Below are 18,953 nucleotides of genomic sequence, written 5' to 3'. Positions count from 1 at the left end.
CCCTGACCCTCCCACCCTTCCTTGTCCTAAGTCCTGCTTGCTTTTCCCCAAGTCAGAGAAGTCCAGCTGAGTCCCATCCCGCCAGGGCTGAGAGGCTGAGCCCAGCAGCGTCCCTCGGTGGAGTGGGACGGGGAGCGTTAGCTTCAGAGTCTCCCTCAGCCAACAGCTCCCCGGGGTTGGATCGAGGGTCCCTCCAAGGCTCAATCTGAGATCCCTGAGGCCCCCCTAAATTGGCATTATAGCTTCTTGAGCCTCCTGTAGGGTCGTCACAACCCTGCAGCCTCCTGGAAGTTCCCTGGCCTGGAGCAGACTCGGCACCGCACTCTCAGACCCCTCACCGCTCGGCACTCCATCCCTGAGCTGCAGCCCGGCCGGCCCACATCCCTAAGAGCTGGAGCAGTGGAAGTGCTTTGTAAGCCATGGAGTGGTGGTGCACAACGACGGGGTGGGGTCCGGGGCTCACCTCCAGCCACCCGCGGTCGGCAGCGCCCCTCCTGAGCGTCATACTCCTCCAGGTCGCTGGCGCAGAGGCACAGGAAGGAGCCCTCCACGTTCTCGCAGAGTGCCGCCCCGCATACCGCCAGCATGAGCTCGCACTCATTCACGTCTGCCAGGCAGGAGGACAGACTCGTGGGCAGAGGAGAGGCAGCCCAGGCACCCCTGCCCCTGCCTCAAGCCCAGCAGGCAGATCCTTGTCTCATCCCCCCCAAAGAAACAGGCTAGGCCTTGGGGCAAGAGTGGAAGTGGGTATGAGTTAGCAGGAAGGAGGAACAGATGAGCAGAGGGCATGGGAAGGAAGAGGAAGAAGGAGAAGGGTGGCAGAAAAGAGTCCGTAAGTGGACAAAGAGGAAGGGTTCCTCCCTCCGCACGGTCCCCACATGTGCCCCTTGAGACCTTAGGGTCTCTGGGGAAGGGTGGTGACTTCACTGGCGTGCTTGCTTCCCCTGCTGGTTGAAGGTGGCCTCGCTTCCTTGACCAACCTGGCCAAGGTGCCCCTGTAGGGTGGGGCTGAAATCTCCCTCCCTTGCCACTCTGTGAGGACCCCTTATGGAGCCTTGTTAGACCCTGAACATTTCAGGAGGAGGGCCCTAGGGCCCCTCTCTGCAGGGCAGCCAAGATCTGCGGAGATGGGATCAAGGGCCCAAGGGCCTTCCCTTCCCTGGCTCAGGCTTCTCACCAATGCAGTCCCAGCCGGAGGGCGAGGTCTCGAAGCCCTGGTCACAGAGGCAGCGGAAGGAGCCTTCGGTGTTGTCGCAGAAACCGTGGCTCCCACACATGGTGTCGTTGGCACACTCGTCTATGTCTGTGGGACAGGGGAGGCTACAGTGTAGGGTGTGCTCTCTATTCTCTGGGAATTCTTATTTATTTGGTCTACTAACACCAAGATTTCTGAAAGCTAACTTCTGAATACAGGAAAGGAAAACTCTAACACTGACATTCCTCTTCAATTTTTGTGTAAGCACTGCTGTATGGAAAATACACAAACTTCAAACAGCAGCAAAAAATAGTTTCTAGCTGGATACATGAAAAATAGGTGTCCTCAGGCTTCTCACTCTGGACACCCGCTCCCGACTCACCAGCACAGTCTCCAGTCGGGGCCACATGGAAGCCGGGCTGGCAGCCCGGGACACAGCGGTAGGAGCCGGGGCTGTTCTCACACCTCCAGGCCCCACACGCCGAGCCTCCGAAGTCCTCACACTCATCAGTGTCTGTCCCCAGAGTCATGAGAGGGGACAGAAGCGGCCGGGTCACTACTCTGGCCCCACCTCTCTGGCATTAAAAGGTCATGCCCCACAACCTCTGGGGTCTTTGATCTGTTCCAAACTGGTGTGCTCGTGTCAACCCCCAAGCATCAAGTTCAGGATCATTTCCCCTGACCCGCAGGGCTGAGCGTCTAGGAGGTGAGCGCTCTGCTATTTAGGAGAGCACCGAGCTCTCAGCCTCTGTGACACTCCTGTCCCCCACACCCTGCTCTCTACAGCAGAGCACTTTCGACTTCTCTTTATAGAAAACCTTCCCCAAAGTGTATTATGGAGAGTCGTCTTCATATCTGTCTCCCTTGGTCAATTTCAAGATTGTCCATAACTGTCTATTTGTTCCAGCAAAAGACATTAAACCCAGGTGGTGTTTAATAAATATCTATTGCATCAGTTTGGCTTTAAAAACTAGATTATGTGCTTTGCTAGCACAAGGAGTCCCTGAGTCAGCAGAGGCTCAATAAATGCATTGGATGATTAATCTGTGGAAAGTTCTCTGCTTCCTGGAAGCTGGGGGTCCAGGTCCCAGGGAGCTGAGGAGGAGGCAGAGTGGAGGAGACAGATGTGGGGAGGGGCCCCGTTCGCTCCCCCCAGAGCCCTTACCCACACACTCCCCACTCTCTGCGGAGGTCTGGAAGCCAGTCTTGCACAGACAGTTGAAGGAGCCCTCAGTGTTGACACATTGCCCCCCGAGACACCGGTCAGTGACTGCACACTCGTCCACATCTAGAATAGAGACATCTGTCAGCAGGACCAGCCATGGGTCCCCAGGGCCCTGTGCAGCTTCCTCTGGGCCCTGAGGAGCCCATAGGAGGGCCAGGGAGTGGCTCGAAGTAGGAAAGTGCTGGAAGGTCCCAGGGAGAGTCCAGAGCTGGAAGCCAGAGGCCCGACTGGGGGGTGGAGCCCTGGAACTGGGGCTGTGTCAAGGGGAGAGAGGGTGAGGGCACCTGCCATAGACACCATGGAGAGGCCCTGGAGGAAGACTGAGACCCTCCTGACACCTGCCTCCCGTCTCATCACTAGCCTCCTATCTTCCCATCCTGGGTGGGACCGTGAGCATTTTATTTCAGTACTCTAGATAGCCTCTAGCGCCCCCTGCTGCTGGCTCCTCACCCTGGCAGCTGGCGCCCCCCTCTGCACTGGCAAAGCCGGGGGCGCAGAGACAGAAAAAGGACCCGTGGCTGTTGAGGCACTCGCCGCGCGGTGCGCAGTACTCCTCTCCCACGCACTCGTCCACGTCTGTAGGGAGAAGATGGGCTGTGCTGTCTCCCGGGGACGCTCCCGCCTCCCCGCGCACTCTGCCCCCGTCCCCGGTGGGGAGACCTGAGCCACTCACCCTCACACACAGTGCCATTGGCCAGCTGGAAGCCCGGGGGGCAGAGGCACTGGTAGGAGCCAGCCGTGTTCTTGCACTCGCCTCCCAGGCAGCTGCTCTGGGGGTCTTCACACTCATCCACATCTGCAGGGTCACACAGGGAGGAGGGCAGCCGATGGCAGCACCTCCCAAGGGCAGGAGCCAACGGGGAGGTCTCCAGAGCACCTGGCACCTGCCTGAGGAGACTGGACCCATAGGGGCATCGTTCCCTTGTAAAGCAGCACAGCTGGGAGAAGCTGGCGAGGGAGCCTTTGGGGAGCGGGATAACTGCAGCTCCCTCCTTCTGTCCCAGCTCCCCCACCTTGGGGACAGTTGGCCTATCCCGGCAACCCTGGCCTAGGGTGGCCGAACCCCACTGCCCTCATCATGGCTGAGATGGCTGAGATTTCGCTGAGAAACAATTGGGAAGGCAAATGAGAAATAAGCCGAGGAAGCAGATACAGAGAACCTGAGAAGGTAACAGAAACTAGATTATTATTACTATTTTTTGGGGGGGGGGGAAACGCGGGCCTCTCACTGTTGTGGCCTCTCCCGTTGTGGAGCACAGGCTCTGGATGCGCAGGCTCAGCGGCCATGGCTCACGGGCCCAGCCGCTCCGCGGCATGCGGGATCTTCCCAGACCGGGGCACGAACCCGTGTCCCCTGCATCGGCAGGCGGACTCTCAACCACTGCGCCACCAGGGAAGCCCGAAACTAGATTATTTAAATTGGCTACAGATTGCCTGGTACAGGCCAAGGTTTTTCAGAATATGGTCCCAGCACCCACCCTTACAAGGAACCCTTGAGGACCTTCTTAGATGACAGATCTCAAGGGCCCCCGACAGAGGTGGATTTAGTAGGTCTGGGAGAAGGCCCCGGGAAGCTGCCTGTTGAACAAACTCTCCCAGCGATTCTGACACGCGCTGAAGCTTGTGATCCAGTGGCTCAGTGGTCCCCTAGACCCAGTTCTGCAGTCGCCTTTCCAACTGCTGTTGGGGGAGGGGCAAGAATAGGTGTCCCCAGCTGGCCCACCATCTGAGGTGAGCGCCCTTCGTCTGCACTCTTCTCCCTCACGGCGGGGGGGCCTCTCACGTCACAGGTGTGGCCCAGGGTGCTGGGCCGGTAGCCCCGCTCGCAGTCGCTGCAGGAGAAGGAGCCGGCAGTGTTGGTGCAGACTCCCGTGGGGCAGACTCCCAGAAGGGCACACTCGTCTAGTTCTGGGGCAGACAGCCAGCCAGTCCCCGGGGGCCTAGGAGGCCTCCCTCCACCTGGTGAGGCAGGAAGCACCCCACGCCTCTGGCTCCCTCTCTGAGCTCATAGGACTTTCTGGGGGTCCCTGGGGAAGGGGAGGCCCTGGCTGTGAGCCTTCTGTAGGGCAACCCCAGTACCCTCTCCCCGGGATGCTCCTGGGGCAGCTCTACCGTCAGCTTCCCTCTTGCCTCCGTGACTCCCTTTTCCTCCTGTCCTCATGGAGGAGGAAATAGAAGCTGTCCCTGGGGCCAAGTCCATTCACAGGGTCCTCTAGCCTAGCCTGGAGACCCTCGGCATCAGCCCCAAGCTGGGGGACAAGTGGAGTGCTCTTTGAGAGGTAAGAGGGCCTGTGTTCTCGGTCCCTCTCTGCCATCCCCCCTCCCCCGGGTTACCTTCGCAGGCGGTGCCGTCCTCATTCACCCAGTACCCACTCTCGCAGGCCGAGCAGGTGAAGGAGCCCTCCGTGTTGAGGCAGAGGCCCGCAGGGCACGAGGCCCGGCTGGCACACTCGTCAACATCTGAAACAGGCCATTGAGCTCTGTGTGGGGCTCTGCAGGACAGACACGCCAGGCTAGCCAGAGACCAGGGGGGCGGGAATGGGGCAGGGTGGGGGAAAGGACGGGTCTCGCAGCCACACGTTGGGTCAGCGTGCTCAGGGATGGGGGCCAGAGGGAGGGAGCTGCAGGCTGACTCGCTGCGGACAAAGCGTGCTTCAGATCTTCTTCGTACCTTGGCAGCCCTTCTCGTCTGAGGTGACCTCATAGCCCGGCTCACAAGAGCATCTAAAGGAGCCCTCCAGGTTGATGCACGTTCCACGGGTGCAGACCCCGGGGGTCAGACACTCATTCACATCTGCGGGAGAGAAGTCCAGGATGGCAGGCTGGCCTCATCTCCCTCACGCGGCCTCCATCATCAGGCTGAGAGCATCTCAATTATGAGGCCAGGGAATCAGCATTCAGAGGGGCCATAGGCACCCTGGGAAGGGCATGAGGTCCTTCCTGTTCCTGGGCCCACCTACTTAGACAGGGTACCCTTCTCCCCTGAGCTCACTTCCCCCCACCGAGCTCACTTCAGCTCTATCTAGTGACACAGAGCATCCTGCAAATTCCTAGAAAAGGGGGCCGGGTCCCGCAGCCCTGGGACTGGTTTGGCCCATCTGAGGACACCTGCAGGCAAGTGTCTAAGACCCTTGACTCACCTTATAGTGAGTCTGAACCTCTCTGGTCTCCTACCCGCCAAGCAGACTGGCATTATCTCATGTTCCCAGCCCACCCACCAGGTTCAATAGGCGAGTGGGCAGCGTAGAGAGAGGGCAAGTTATGCCTGGGTGGCTGAGTGGCGGTCTCAAGGGCCTGGGAAACGTCTGCCCTCTCCAGAGCCTCAAAGCGTCTATTCACAACTCAGTCCCTCCTGGCATTCTGAACCCTGGGTCCTTCTTCCTGTAGGGGCTGAGGGGAAAGAGCATTCCTCCTACAGATGACATGCAGCACCCCTCCCCCTGGAGGGAGAAGAGCACCCGCTGTTCAGTTAGGCGTTGCTGTTAGACACTGAGACATTGAGATGCAGAAGAGCAGAAGACCACTCCTCCCTGGGAAACACACCACTGGTGTCAGCCTCTTCCAAAGACGCTTGGTACCTCACTCTGCCTAGCAGGATCCAGCCACAGAAGCCGCTGGGACCTTGGGCTGTAGCCCAAGGATGGATGTGGCCAAGGAGCTGACAGGCACCCCCCACCCCCGGCTGATTCAGAGGGCAGAGCACCCGTAACTGAAGCACACCCATCTCAGCCCCAGCGTCATCTGGGAACCCAGCCAGGTCATGGAGGACAATAGCCTCCAAGCCACTTCCCTCTGCCCACCCCTTCCCCTTCCTGTTGTGGGCTCATCCAGGGGTCCCAAGGCCAAACAGCCCCCTCAGTGCCTTGGCAAGTAGCCCTCACCTACACAGCTCCCACTCTGGCCCCTGTAGCCCTCCTCGCAGGGCAGGCAAGTGTAGGAGCCAGGGGAGTTGACGCATCTCCCGTCAGGGCAGGTGCCGGGGTGATGGCATTCGTCGATATCTGCAAAATAACAACCCCGCCCGCCTTGGTCATGTCTGCGAACCACGGCACATGGGTGGGCTGTGAAGAAGCAAATCCTTGACCCTGCCCTTGGCTGGGGAGAAAGAGGGATGTCAGTTTCTGTACTGATGGAAACTAGGAAAAAGTGAGTGCTGTCCTGTGTTCCCAACCCCACCTCCCATCCACTGTCCTGGACAAAAGAGAGATGGAAGACCTTTAGGAAGGGAGACTCCCTGGTGAAGGAGGCTGCCCTTCCACTAGCTAGGGGAGGGTGAGAGAGCTTGAATTCATGAGCTGGACTCTTGGGAAGGGCCTTCGTATCTCCCTTGTTCCTTTACAAGGGGTGACAATGACGTGTTTGGACGTGCTTGGCAGATCCCAGAGGCCCCAGAATAGATCCCAGCTGGGCAATGAGGGCCAAATGGGCTTCCCTGCACCAGGAAATGAGGACTGAGGGTGATCCCCCAATCTTAGATGTGGCCAAGACCAGCCCTGAGGCTGATGCAGAGTGAAGGGTGGAGGCTGGCAAGGCTTCTCAGCTGGAGAGGAGACTTTTCTTCTAGCTGAGAACCACATAGAGCTCCAGCACCCACTCTGGTGAGATCCAGGAAAGTCAGCCAGAAAGGATGAGTCTGAGCACCAACCGGACAAGTAGGGGAAGGGGTGATCCATGGAGAGAGAGCAGCCAGTCCTGGGAGAGTGACAGGGAGCGGGAGGGTGAGCTCTCTCCCAGGAACTGCATGCAGGGCTCTTCCCAGCATGAAGCTTGCATACTGGGGAGTCCACCATCCAAGGCACCCAGGCGACCTGGGCTGAGTTAGGGAGGTTGTGACACAGGGATTGAACTCTGGGTCAGGACTGCAGGAGGACATTCTGCTCCTCTGGCCCAGTGTCGAGGCTCCCAGTCTCTATTCATGACAGACAGAACTATTCATGACAGACAGATTGACCGAGTGCCAGATTTACCCTCCCTATGTGGATAACTGTCATTCTCCTGCAGGGAGGCCACCAGTTCATGTAGATTCAGAGACCCTATTGCCCAGGAGGAAGACCTACTCAGCACCCGTGGAGGAAAGAAAGGCGGGAAGCAGGGCCAAGGGTCAGAACACAGGCTTTCTGCAAAGGGACCCAAGCCAGCAGCTGTCATAATAGAACAGGACATGGGCCCGGAAGTGGAGGGTGAATATGAATCTCCTCTGAGGTTGTTTGGTCTACAGAAGAGCGGGTACATCAAAGCCCTCTGTCCCAGGGAACCAGTACCTCTCAAGGTCAAAACTTCGCCCTGAGGGTCCACATGAGGAAGACATACACAGGGCGGGTGGTTTTTCAGGTGGTGTGTGTAAGGAGATACCCAGAACTCCCGGGCAATCTTGGGGACACTGAGATAAGGCTCACCTCTGGAAAGAGGGCAGCCAAGAGCCCCTAGCTGGGCTGTGGTGACACCAGGCTAAACTATTCTAAGGGCTTCTGTAAAGACAGAGATGGAGAGAATGAGGCAGAGGTGGAGGAAATGAAGGTCCTAGGGCCACCAACTTTGGCCAGCACCATGGCCCGCTGGCCTTGGCTGGGTACCAAAGGAAAATGGGCAAAGCCATTGGGAATTATCCACAATTCCTGCTTCAGGGATGTGAGACTCCGGGATGAAGAGAAAGAATGAGGCAAGGATCCTCCTCTAAGACCACACTGAGGAAAAACGGAGTCTTTGGACCTCTGCTGCAGGGATCAGGCAGGACAGGAAGGAGATTAGATTTACCAGGAGCAAAGGGCCCTGAGGTCTGCCCTGCCCCGAATGTTCTGGGCACATCTGTGGAGGTGGTGCCCGAACTGTTTCACACTGGGCGTTAGGAGACTTGCAGGACGAATGCTGTTCACTGAGAATTCCAGCTCTCCACTTCTGGGCCACGGTGGGCTGTGCCTCCTCATCCCTTGTGGTTGGATGGGGCCAGGGGACTAGTGCTGGCCAGTAGCTATGACGTGTGTAATTCATGGGCCCAAACATTTATTTGTGTGCAACCCCGCAGGGTGCTCTTTCTTTCTTCCATGAACACTGGCCACATTCAAGATGCCGGCCATTCCTTTAGCCAGGTTCTAGGGTGAGGAAACGTGGGGCAGGATGTTTCCTCATGATGGACATGTGGCCTTGGTCAGATATCAAGTTTGCGGTGTCCTAAATCACTAAGGTTGAGGTTGGTTGTTCATGTAGTGTAACCTGGCCTGTCCTGGCACACCCACCACTGGCACACCTGGCACACCTTCCTCAGACCAGAGCCCCAGCCAGCGATGATCATGTACGAGAAGTCTGTCAGCAGGTGAGAGAGGGAGGGCAGAGGGTCAGAGCAGCCCACAGTCTCCACCTGAGCCAGGGCAGGCCTCTTCTAAGTGGGGGTGGATATAACAGAGCCACTAGCCTAGCCGATTACAGGAGCCAGATAATGATTCTGGATGAAGTGGGTTCCATGTGAAAGGCACAGGCTCTGACGTCACCAGATATCTTGAGGCCGTTCCACCAGCCTCTTGGTGCCTGGAGCCAGATTTTCCTGCCTAGTCTAGGGTTTGAATTTTAATCTAAGCTTATGATATGCTTTGGTAGCTTTTACCCTGGTCCTCGGAGGGCAGGAGCTGTCTGTCTTTTTATTGCTATATTCCTAGCCCATGGCTGGGACCCAGCTGGCGCTCAACAAGTGTTTGCTGACCGAAGAATGAGACCATGTGACTAACTAAACCTTCACATCCTCTTGGTATGAGGCTGCTGAAGAGATCCCAGAAGACCCAAGGAAACAGTCACCCCAGGGACCAGCTTGCCAGCCTGCTGTCTGTACACTGGGAGGATCCTGGAGCTTCTCTGACCAGCACTGCAGCCTCTGCGTGAGGAAATGTGAGGGTGCTGCCTCTGTTCCTCGTGAGAGCACAGGGTGGGGAGGGTGCTCACTCAGGCGCCAGACGCTCAGGTGACCTTGGACGTGGGTGGGGACAGCAGAGCCCTGGCAGTCTGCAGGGGAATCTGACCCCTTTCCATGGGAACCCAGAGTCCTGGTACGATGGAAATGCCATCGAGACTTTGGATGGGCTGCTGTCCAGACCACTCGGGCCTTTCACCAGATACTTGAAGTTTAAGTGGAGAGAGTGATTTCTTAGTTGGAAGAAGAAGAAAGAAGGAGAGGAAATTCACTGGGCTCTCGGGGTGATGGGCCGGGTCTGTGGTTATGGATGGAAACCTGGGGAAGTGTGCAGGCTACATCCGTTTTTCTCTCAGCAGACTCAGTGTCTGCCCTGGGCCAGGAACTCAGCCTGACCTCCCAGCCGAGGTGTGTGTCTGGAACCTGGCGTTGAGGGGAGATTAGACGTGCGAGAGAACGGGTCCTCAGACAGTAGTGCCGCCCCCTACTCGCTGTAGGGTTGCACGTGCGCTTTGTATGTGGCAGGTTATTCAGTCCTCACAAGAGCCCCTAAGATGGGCATTATGGTTTCTATTTTCAGACATTGAGACAAGAGCCAAACCCAGGCCTGTCTCCGCCAGAGCCTGTGCTCTTGCACGGACTGGTTAGTATAAATTTGATATTTTTAATGTCCTGGTATTTTTCTTAGTTCATTTCCTTTAGTTTTGCTTTACTTTTTAACAAAGTCTAATGCCAAATTAATAATGTTCAATGCTTAAATGAGGCAGTCTATCAGATCCCTAGCACAGCACCTGGCACGTAGCAGGCACACATCAAATGCTAACTCCCTTCACTCTCCCTTCTCCCGGAACATGCCAGGATGTCTGTCCCCAGTAAGTTAGTGAGGATAAGGGAAGTGGGTTCAGGTTTGGATCATAAGTGGGCCTGAGTTTAAACGGGGAGGCATTGAGAGGGGAAAGTAACGCGCCAGGGATGCAGACAGAGTATTGTCTGTCCTACATCCCTAGTGACCTCTCCCCTTTGCCAAGACCTGCCAGGGCTCTGGACTCTGCTTCTGTGGTAGTGGCATTGGGAAGGGGGTGGGCTCCCTTCACCAGACACAGAAGCTCATCTCTCGCCTCTAGGACCCTCTGAATCCTGGCCCGGGGAAACCTGGAGGCAGGGAGGCGTCTGGGCCTAACCTTGGATCCAGGGCAGGACTTCCTTCCAGAGAGAGCCTGGATTCCCCCTCACCCCTTCCTGTCTCAGCCAGTCTTGGGAGCACATGACTCAGGCCTCTTGCAAGCATCTGAGAGCCCCAGCCTGGCAGGGGGTTGGAAGTGGCAGGGCTGCCAGGAGCTGACATGATGGTGGCAGGTTCAAGCCAATCTGTGAGGACATCAGTTGGCAATGACACAGCCACCTTATGGCAGGGCCTGGGAAAGGGGGCCAGGATGAGGGCTCATTTGTTCATTTATTCCACTAGCATTTGTTGGGGTGTCCAACACATGGACATTTGTCAGGTGTCCATGCATGGTCATCTAAGGATATGGTCCAGCTCTGAGGAGCTCACAGCCTTAAAGCTTTAGCAGGTAGGCCAAGCCCAAGGCCCCAGGCACCTCCCAGATAGATCAACCTTCCCTCTGCCGCATGACTCAAGGTGAGGGGCAGAGGTGCACGGAGGGGTGCTCCCGGGATCTCATGTACATAAAGTTACTGTGCTCCATGCTGCCGGGACAGACAGGATGTCAAAATCCCACTGAGGGGACAGAAGGGCTCCAGAATCCACAGATCGGTCTCTCTGTGTGAAGGAGGGGGCTCGGCATCAAGGGGCCCAGTCGGGGATAAGCTGGAAGGGGAGCTGGTGGTGGGCAGTGCCCGGGGAGGGGCTAGGAGAGGGAAGAGCGGCACCCCATTCCTTACCTTGGCAATGGCCCTTCCTGACCATCGCGTAGCCCTGGTCACACTCGCAGTGGTAGGAACCCTCCGTGTTGGTGCACCGCCCCCCGCTGCACACCTCGGGCTGTCCACACTCGTCTATGTCTGTGAACACACAGAAAAGTCCTGAGTTGGGGCCAGCCCTGCAGGGGGTCCTGGGACATCTGTTCAGAGGCCAAGGCCAAGGACAGCCATGCTGAGGCCCAGGCAGGGAAGGCATCCTTGCTGCAGCGATGAATGGCAGGGTGTGAGACTGACCTAGCTCAGGCCCCTGCAAACTCCTGAGTTCCTTTCTCCTGGAGGAGACGGCTACTTTGGGGGCCCATGGGGACTCTCACAGCTGTCTCCTTACCCCAGTGCAAGGGCTGGTCTTTAGGTCAGGTGGCTGTGCCTATGGCAGTATCTGAGGAAGCCAACGAAGTCCCCCTCTTGACCCCAATAAACCCCCCAGAAGTCTGCTCCTAGAGTTCCTAGGGGCCTTCCTAAAGGTTAGGGATTGGAATTCCCTGGCGGTCCAGTGGTTAGGACCAGGATGGTGCTTTCACTGCCAGGGGCCCTGGTTCGATCCCTGGTCAGGGGAACTAAGATCCCACAAGCCACGTGGTATGCCCCCCCACCCCCCAAAAAAATAAGTTTAGGGATTAAGCAGCCAGTGAGAGACAGCATCTTAGGCAGCTGTGGATCTGTCCCTTTGGTTTCTGCCATTGTCCCAAAGCATAATGGTGCCCTGTGATGGCTTGAAAGCCCAAGCCTGGTCATGCCCCTCCCCTGCTGGGTTCCCTGCTGCTCAGCCTGCCTCACAAGGCCTCACCCCAGCCTTGCTGTTTGTGCTGATCCCCACTGGTCCAGCCTCCAAGCCTTTGTTCACACAAATGCCTCTGCTTGGTTTGATGGCCTGCAGAGCCCTACTCCCATTCCAAGGATGGGTTCAGGGCTTCCCTGGTGGTGCAATGGTTAAGAATCCGTCTGCCAGTGCAGTGGACACGTGTTCAATCCCTGTTCCGGGAAGATCCCACATGCCGTGGAGCAACTAAGCCCGTGTGCCACAACTACTGAGCTGGCATGCCACAACTACTGAAACCTGCGTGCCTAGAGCCCGTGCTCAGCAACAGCAACAAGAGAACCCACTGCAATGAGAAGCTCGTGCACCGAAACGAAGACCCAAAACAGCCAAAAATAAATAGAATAAACATAAATTAAAAAAAAAAAGGTGGGTTCAATTTGTCAACTCCAGGTCACTCTGGCCACTCCCCATTCCCTGCCCCCCACAGTCAAATTAATGGAGGACTCACCCTTGCCCCAACCCGTAGCAATGGTTCAAACACTTCACAGAGGCTTTGTGCAGATGAAATGAGATAATCCAGGTAAAGGGCTTAGCACAGTGCCTGCCTGACACAAGGTGAGCACTGAAGAAATGTTAGCTATTATTATTTTTATTCTAGCATTAAACCTACCCTATAAAATCCAAGCTCCTCAGTCTGGCATGTGAGACCTTTTGTGACCTAGCCCCGCCTGGTTCTCTCACCTGGGTTGCTGCTTCCCACATGCCTCCTTCTTTTTCTTTTATGGTCAAAATTTTAATGTCAAAAACTTATAAATGTTTGGTATTAGTCCACATACAATTCAGTTTTTGGTGTAGAGTTCTTTGGCCTCACGAAAAAACACTTGGTTTACTTCACTAATAGGAATATCTCTTAATGCTGAGATGGCCTCTTCTTGGTAATTCTTCTGCTGTCGATTTCTGGCATATTTATCTGTGATTGCGTGAATGGAGTTGAGTGGAGAGGTACTCATCATGTTCATCCCAAATAAGAGCACATATAGTAGTCACATGATTACTATAGTAATGAGGAGGTACACAGGCAATACAACTGCTCGATATTTTTGAGGCCAACAGGATAAGCCTGAGGAGTTTAGCCTAAGGAGCTTCTGCACATGCTGTTCCCTCGCCTGGAGTGGCTTCCCACCCACCAGCTTGGCTGTTTCCTTCTCATCTCTCAGTGAGGCTGCCCTCGCCCCTCCAACCCATATGGCCCTTCCCAGGGTTCCCTTAGGAATCAACCCTTATATTGAATAGTAACTGCTTTTTTTTCTCCCTGACTGCTGAGAATGTGCCTTATTATCCTAGTGTCCTTAGTACCTAGCCCAGACCCCCCCAAAGCACTTATTGCATGAATGGAATAGTAAGCATTTGTTTACAGACATGAGCAATACTTCATGACACTTTAGTGCACAGTGGAGTCACTGGCAGATGGTATAAAATGTACACTCCCAGGCCCATGTCCAGAGATTCTGATGCAGCAGTACTGGGCGGGCCCAGGAACCTGCATTTTAATAACTCTCCAGGCAATTCTGAAATAACTGGTCCTCCCTTTGGGAAGCTAAAGAGAACCTGATAAAGGACCCACAAACTGGTAGGGCCAGGATGACTGCCTGATAGATAAGCCTGGGAAAGCTGACTTGTTCTATGGAGAAAAATGGAAATGGAAAAGACCCGATCTTAACACCCATGCAAGGATGGACTCCAGATGGACTAAAACATGTCGTGAAAGGCAAATCTGTAACTTTAATGAAAGAAGGTGTAGGAGAATATCTTTGTGAATTAAGAGTGGGGAAGGACTTGTTAACTAAAGCTCCCAAAGCATAAAAAATAAGGCAAAAAGGTGAATTTCAATACATCAGAATTAATGATTTCTGTTAAAGAAAGGACATGTGGATAAGGTCAATGGACAGAGGACAAGGTGGAAGAGTTGTCATATCTAAACCCAGGCAAGTATCTGGAATCTATAAGGAACTCCTAAGGAGCCACAAGGAAAAGCAACCAAAGGCCACTGGAAAAGAGAGCAAAAGATAAGAACAAGGGCTTCCCTGGTGGCGCAGTGGATGAGAGTCCGCCTGCCGATGCAGGGGACACGGGTTCGTGCCCCGGTCCGGGAAGATCCCACATGCCGCGGAGCGGCTGGGCCCGTGAGCCATGGCCGCTGAGCCTGCGCGTCCAGAGCCTGTGCTCCGCAACGGGAGAGGCCACAACAGCGAGAGGCCCGCGTACCACAAAAAAAAAAAAAAAAAAAAAAAAAAGATAAGAACAAGCAGTTTCTAGATAAGGAAACCCAAAGGCTCATATACGAAAAGATGCTCATAGATACTAGTAAAGTAAACGTTATTTTAAATATTTAATAATCAAATAATTTATCTTAATCAATTATTTATATTTATATTAATTTCAATTCTAGAAATTGTAATGCCTTCTATTAATTATATAAATTAATTAAATAATTTATAAATAAGAATAAAGTAAATATTTAAAATAAGGAGGTATTGTTTTACCAGAGCAGCAAAATTTAGAAAGTGGATGTTACCCTGGATGAGGCCTCATCACACCACAGCCAGACCCCACTGGGAGAAGCTCTGACAGCTGACCTTGACCTTCCTGCCTCCTCCCCCAGCTGTCGGGTTGGCAGAGACATCTGGACGCCCAGGCTGGCACGAGGCAGGACCCTTTGTCTGGGCCAGTCCTGGCGACACCCTTCCGTGCAGCAGCCACTGCTTGTCCCAGGCCAGCATCGCGGGCCGGGCCTGCAGGGAGCAGTGCCTCTGGCCCACAACACGTGCCAAGGCTGCGAAGCCCAGAGAAGCCCCTTGCTCCCGGCCTCTGCCGTTGATAACTCCAGACTGTTCTGAGCACTGCTGCCTGAGTCATCTCCCTGAAAGCTGGCTGACCGCATCGCCGCCCTCTGCTTACAAACCTCTATTGGCTGCCACTGTCTGCGGGACAGCGACCAAGCACTTCAGCCTGGCACTCAAGACACTTCGCAAACTGGCGCCGGCTCCTGACACTTCCTCTGCATACCCCGCGCTCCCATCACACTGGATTTATCATTATTCCCAGAGCACGCCAGGCTTGTTCATTGCTCTGCCCTCTGCAGAAATGGTTCCGTTTCCCCGAAATACCCTCTGCTCCCTCCTTCCCTTCACCGTGTGTGTAAGGGAAGGTGTTGGAAGCAAACCATGTTTTGGGGCCAGGGTGACTTTGATTCTGTTTCCAGCTCTGCCACGGCTCTAGGTGTGAGGGCTCTGGGTGGTTCAATTCACCTCTCTGAGCCTCAGTTTGCTGAACTGTAAAATGGGGATAAGGATTTGTGCTGCATGGGGTTGGGATGATGAGCTTCATAAATAAAGGGCTTAGGACGGTGCTGCCATATGAGAAGTGCTCATTAAATGGTAGTTGTTATTATTCTGTCCCCACTCAAACGCCCCTTTGGGAAACCTTCCCACATTCCTCCATACAGAACCAGTGCTTCCTCATCCCACAGTGCCAACGTTCACACCTCACTCATTGCAGTGACCCTAGAGCTCACACAGCGCCCAGGCCAGAACCAGCAACGTGAGCCCCAAGAACAGCAGTGTCATTCTCTAGGTGAAGGATCCCAGCTCGGTTACGGATCTTACAGCACTGCTTCGAAAGCGCTGCACCCTATTCTCTGTAGTTCGTAAAAAAGTATGTGGAGTGTTTCGTATGTGGTGTAAATGCCGTGTATTAAAGGGCCTTTCTTGGAAGCGTCTTTGTCCAGCGGCCCCATGCAGAGCTTCCCAGGGAAGCTTAAAGCCTTCAGGCATTTCCCAGCAAGGGCAAGCCTGCTCCCAAGGCTGCCTGGAATCCCAGTTGGTGTCCTCACGGGTCACCCTCTTTATCCAATAGGAAAGAAGCTCCTTGTCACTCAGGATTTGGGGACCTGGTTTTTCGTCTTCATCTCCAGCCATGTCCCCAGACCCCTCACACTCTTGGCTCCAGTCACAGTTCCTTGGAGCGTTGGTGAACGTTGCTGCCTTTCAGATTCCTATTCCTCCATCTGGTCTCAGCGACCTCAGCCTCAGCGCAGGGTCTGCTTCCTCCCAGGTCCAGGTTAGAGCCCTGGTCTTTGTTCCTGCGGCCCCCGTATTCCCCACACTCTGCAGCTGTGTCACTGGGTGCTGTGAATGCCTGGATCCTCTTCCACCCCAACACTACCTGTGCGGTCCTGTGCCCCTCCCAGGGGCAAAGGTGGCTCACCTTACCTTGGCATTCCTGTGTGGCCCCCGAGGTGGCCAGCGTGTAGCCAGGGTAGCAGAAGCAGGAGTAGGAGCCCACGTGGTTGACACAGCGCCCCCTTCCCTTGCAGGGGTCCTTCAGACACTCATCGTCATCTGAATGGAGGGAGGTGAGAAGGACAGTCAGGGAGGCCTTCCTTTGGGCACCTGCCAGCCACCTGCCATGCTAAGGACTGGACAGGGAATGGTGCTGTGGGGCTAGGAGGGGATGAGGGAGCAGAGGAGGCTGGGAGTTGAAAAATCTCTAAGGCTGAGGGCCATGAAGTCGGTTCATTGGGCCCATTCAAGAACCAAGGGCCTGGGGCAGTGGCCCCGCACCTCCCCCCTGCCCCGTGTCCCCCTCCCCCAGTGGCCCGGTGATAACTTCCTTTCTCCTTCAAGGCACAGTGGATGTGTCTCCCTTGTATAAGAATACTGGGGGAGTGGATGAGGCCCACACTGGATGATTTATGTGTTATGCCTCCGAACCTCTCCCCCAGGGATGGCCGTGGCTTCAGTCTGCTATGCAGACTGAGGGGTGGGCTGATCTCAGAGCTGAAGGCTCCAAGTACCAGTCAGGGGACCCTGGGGTGGCTTCCCATCCTCCTGAAGTCCTGGGGACTCATCAGATGGTGCTCCCAGAGACCGCTCTCCCTGAGGTTAAGGTTAGCTTTGTCCATAGGGATTGCTCTCCTCAGTCCATCCACCACAGAGCACTGCTCGGGCTTTCGGCTGCCTGGACTCTGAACTGTCCTCCAGCCCTGCCTCCACCCACCCCAGCCACTGAGTGAGCCCAGGCTGCCCACGTGGATACCTGCGCAGTAGGCCTGGCTGGGGTGCAGCCGGTAGCCGGGGCTGCAGATGCATCTGTATCCATCAGGGAGGTTCACACAGGTTCCCGGGCCACAGATGTTGGTGGCTCCAGCAGCGCATCTGTCAATGCCTGTGGGTGATGGAGCAAAGCAGAGGTTATGGTGGGGTGCGGATGGGTGAAAGCAGTGGAGTGGGGTGGGGGCAGGGCACACGGGCCTCAGAGGACCACAGAAGCCTCTCCCCAGCCTTAGCTGGGCCCTCCCACATCCACGTATAGCGTGGCCTGTGTAAGAACCCACGGCCCCTCCTCCCAGGGCCCCGAGCCCTACCAGGATGGAACTTGCGGCACTGCATCCCTCTGACAGAGACCCAGGGGGTTCCAGTAACCTGTGTCCCGCGTCCCAGCAAAGGGGCTCCCCTGCTGAGGCCTCCAGCCTGACCTCACCCTGAATACAGGGACAGCTCTCATCCACAGCGAGTGCTTCCCTTCCCTGGCAACTCCTGACCAGTTTTTCTTAGGCAGACAGACAGATCTGGTGGGGGGGGTCTTGGGACAACTGCCAGGGGAAGAGGGGAGGGGTGGGCGCGGGCTAACTGAGCAGGGCCTTGAGTGCCATGTTGAGACAGGCCTGTAAGCAAGGGGGTCATGGGAGGTGGGGTGTGATCAGAACTGTCTCAGAAAGACCACGCATCTTGCATGTCATCTTGTTCAGAAAGGCAGCAAGATGGCAGATGGACTGGGGTGGGAGGGGAGGCACAGAGGGCCCCTAGAAACCTGTTGAAATGAATTAAACAAGGACTGCCTTGGGTGGTGGTAATGGGTAAAAATGGGAGATGGAAACTGAATTCAGAAACAGTTTGGAGACTCGCCAGGACTCAGGGCTGAGGCTGCATAGAGAGCAAGAGATTATAGGTCTTTTGAACTGTGTCCATAATACCAGCAAAGTACCTGGCGCTTAAAACATGCCGAATGGACAAATGACTGAATGAATGAGCGATGCTCTCACTCCAGGTCTCAGCCGGAAGCCCACACACCCACGCTCCCAGCCCTGCCCCACAGCACTGAGGGAACCCCAGAGACCCAAGGAAATGGGTCAGGATGTGGCCTGTGGTGGTGCACAGCGGGGCTTCACAACGTTTGCTAAATTGGACTGAACTGAACGTGCACACCGGCCTGTTTGTCGGGCTACCCTGCCCCTGGCCTGGCTCCAAGTTTGTGTCAGCCTGGGGGCTCAGGAGGACCTCCAGCCAGGTTCTAAATGTCCTCCCAGAGGGGTGGGGTTGGGGGATGGCAAGGGGGGAGAGGGATCAGGCGAAAGTCTATAGATCGTGGGAGGGATTCTGTCCCCACATAGCTGAATCCCCAGCTGAGCCCCTTAACCCAGCTCATCTTGCCTGCCGAGCGGAGGGGGGCCGAGGACACTCGTTGGAGCAGCGCACTGAGCCCAGAGAAGAGGCGTCCTGGGGGAGGGCAGCAGGGACGCCCTGGTTCAGGCCTAGGAAGGCCAAGCTCCCAGCCCCACCCACACTCTCTGGACTGTCCCACCAACCTGCAGGGTCTCTCCCTCTGCTGGAGGAGATCTGGAAATACCCCTCACCCCAAAGTGACCTCAGTCTATGAGGGTACAAGCAGCAAGGCCCTGATGAGGTCGCTCGTGGGAACACACGCACGAGCACACACACGTGAGCACGCACGTGTGCAGGGAACAGCTGCAGCAACACCGGCTTCTCTTGAACCAAGTCCCCAGACAACGAGCCTTTGAGGAGGGTGCATTCCAGAGCAAGGTGGATGTGCCGGGGATCTCCCCACACCACCCCGCAACCACTGCAGCGGCCAG

At 55.8% G+C, this 18,953-nt stretch overlaps 1 protein-coding gene across 7 annotated transcripts in view; it reads right to left on the bottom strand.

Moving 5' to 3' along the window:
* The window catches only part of LTBP2 (latent transforming growth factor beta binding protein 2), a 100,225-nt gene that overhangs the window by 7,441 nt on the left and 73,831 nt on the right, over positions 1–18,953 (bottom strand). For 3 of the 7 annotated variants that reach the window (XM_067730184.1, XM_067730191.1, XM_067730207.1), the window contains 12 exons: positions 17,117–17,245; positions 16,291–16,419; positions 11,221–11,340; positions 6,302–6,421; positions 5,092–5,214; positions 4,755–4,880; positions 3,094–3,216; positions 2,871–2,996; positions 2,361–2,483; positions 1,578–1,709; positions 1,178–1,303; positions 464–607 (listed from right to left, as the gene is read on the bottom strand). In XM_067730184.1, coding sequence (XP_067586285.1) covers positions 464–607; positions 1,178–1,303; positions 1,578–1,709; positions 2,361–2,483; positions 2,871–2,996; positions 3,094–3,216; positions 4,755–4,880; positions 5,092–5,214; positions 6,302–6,421; positions 11,221–11,340; positions 16,291–16,419; positions 17,117–17,245 — 1,521 coding nt within the window. Of the gene's footprint in view, positions 1–463; positions 608–1,177; positions 1,304–1,577; positions 1,710–2,360; positions 2,484–2,870; positions 2,997–3,093; positions 3,217–3,911; positions 3,913–4,203; positions 4,329–4,754; positions 4,881–5,091; positions 5,215–6,301; positions 6,422–11,220; positions 11,341–16,290; positions 16,420–17,116; positions 17,246–18,953 lie in introns of all 7 variants that reach the window. The other 4 variants (XM_067730204.1, XM_067730205.1, XM_067730209.1 and 1 more) reach the window with 3 other exon arrangements.

The sequence above is a fragment of the Pseudorca crassidens genome, chromosome 1, assembly GCF_039906515.1.
Source record: "Pseudorca crassidens isolate mPseCra1 chromosome 1, mPseCra1.hap1, whole genome shotgun sequence".
Lineage (NCBI taxonomy): Eukaryota > Metazoa > Chordata > Mammalia > Artiodactyla > Delphinidae > Pseudorca > Pseudorca crassidens.
Note: the sequence above shows the minus strand (reverse complement) of the source record. Positions and strands in the feature narration are given on the sequence as shown.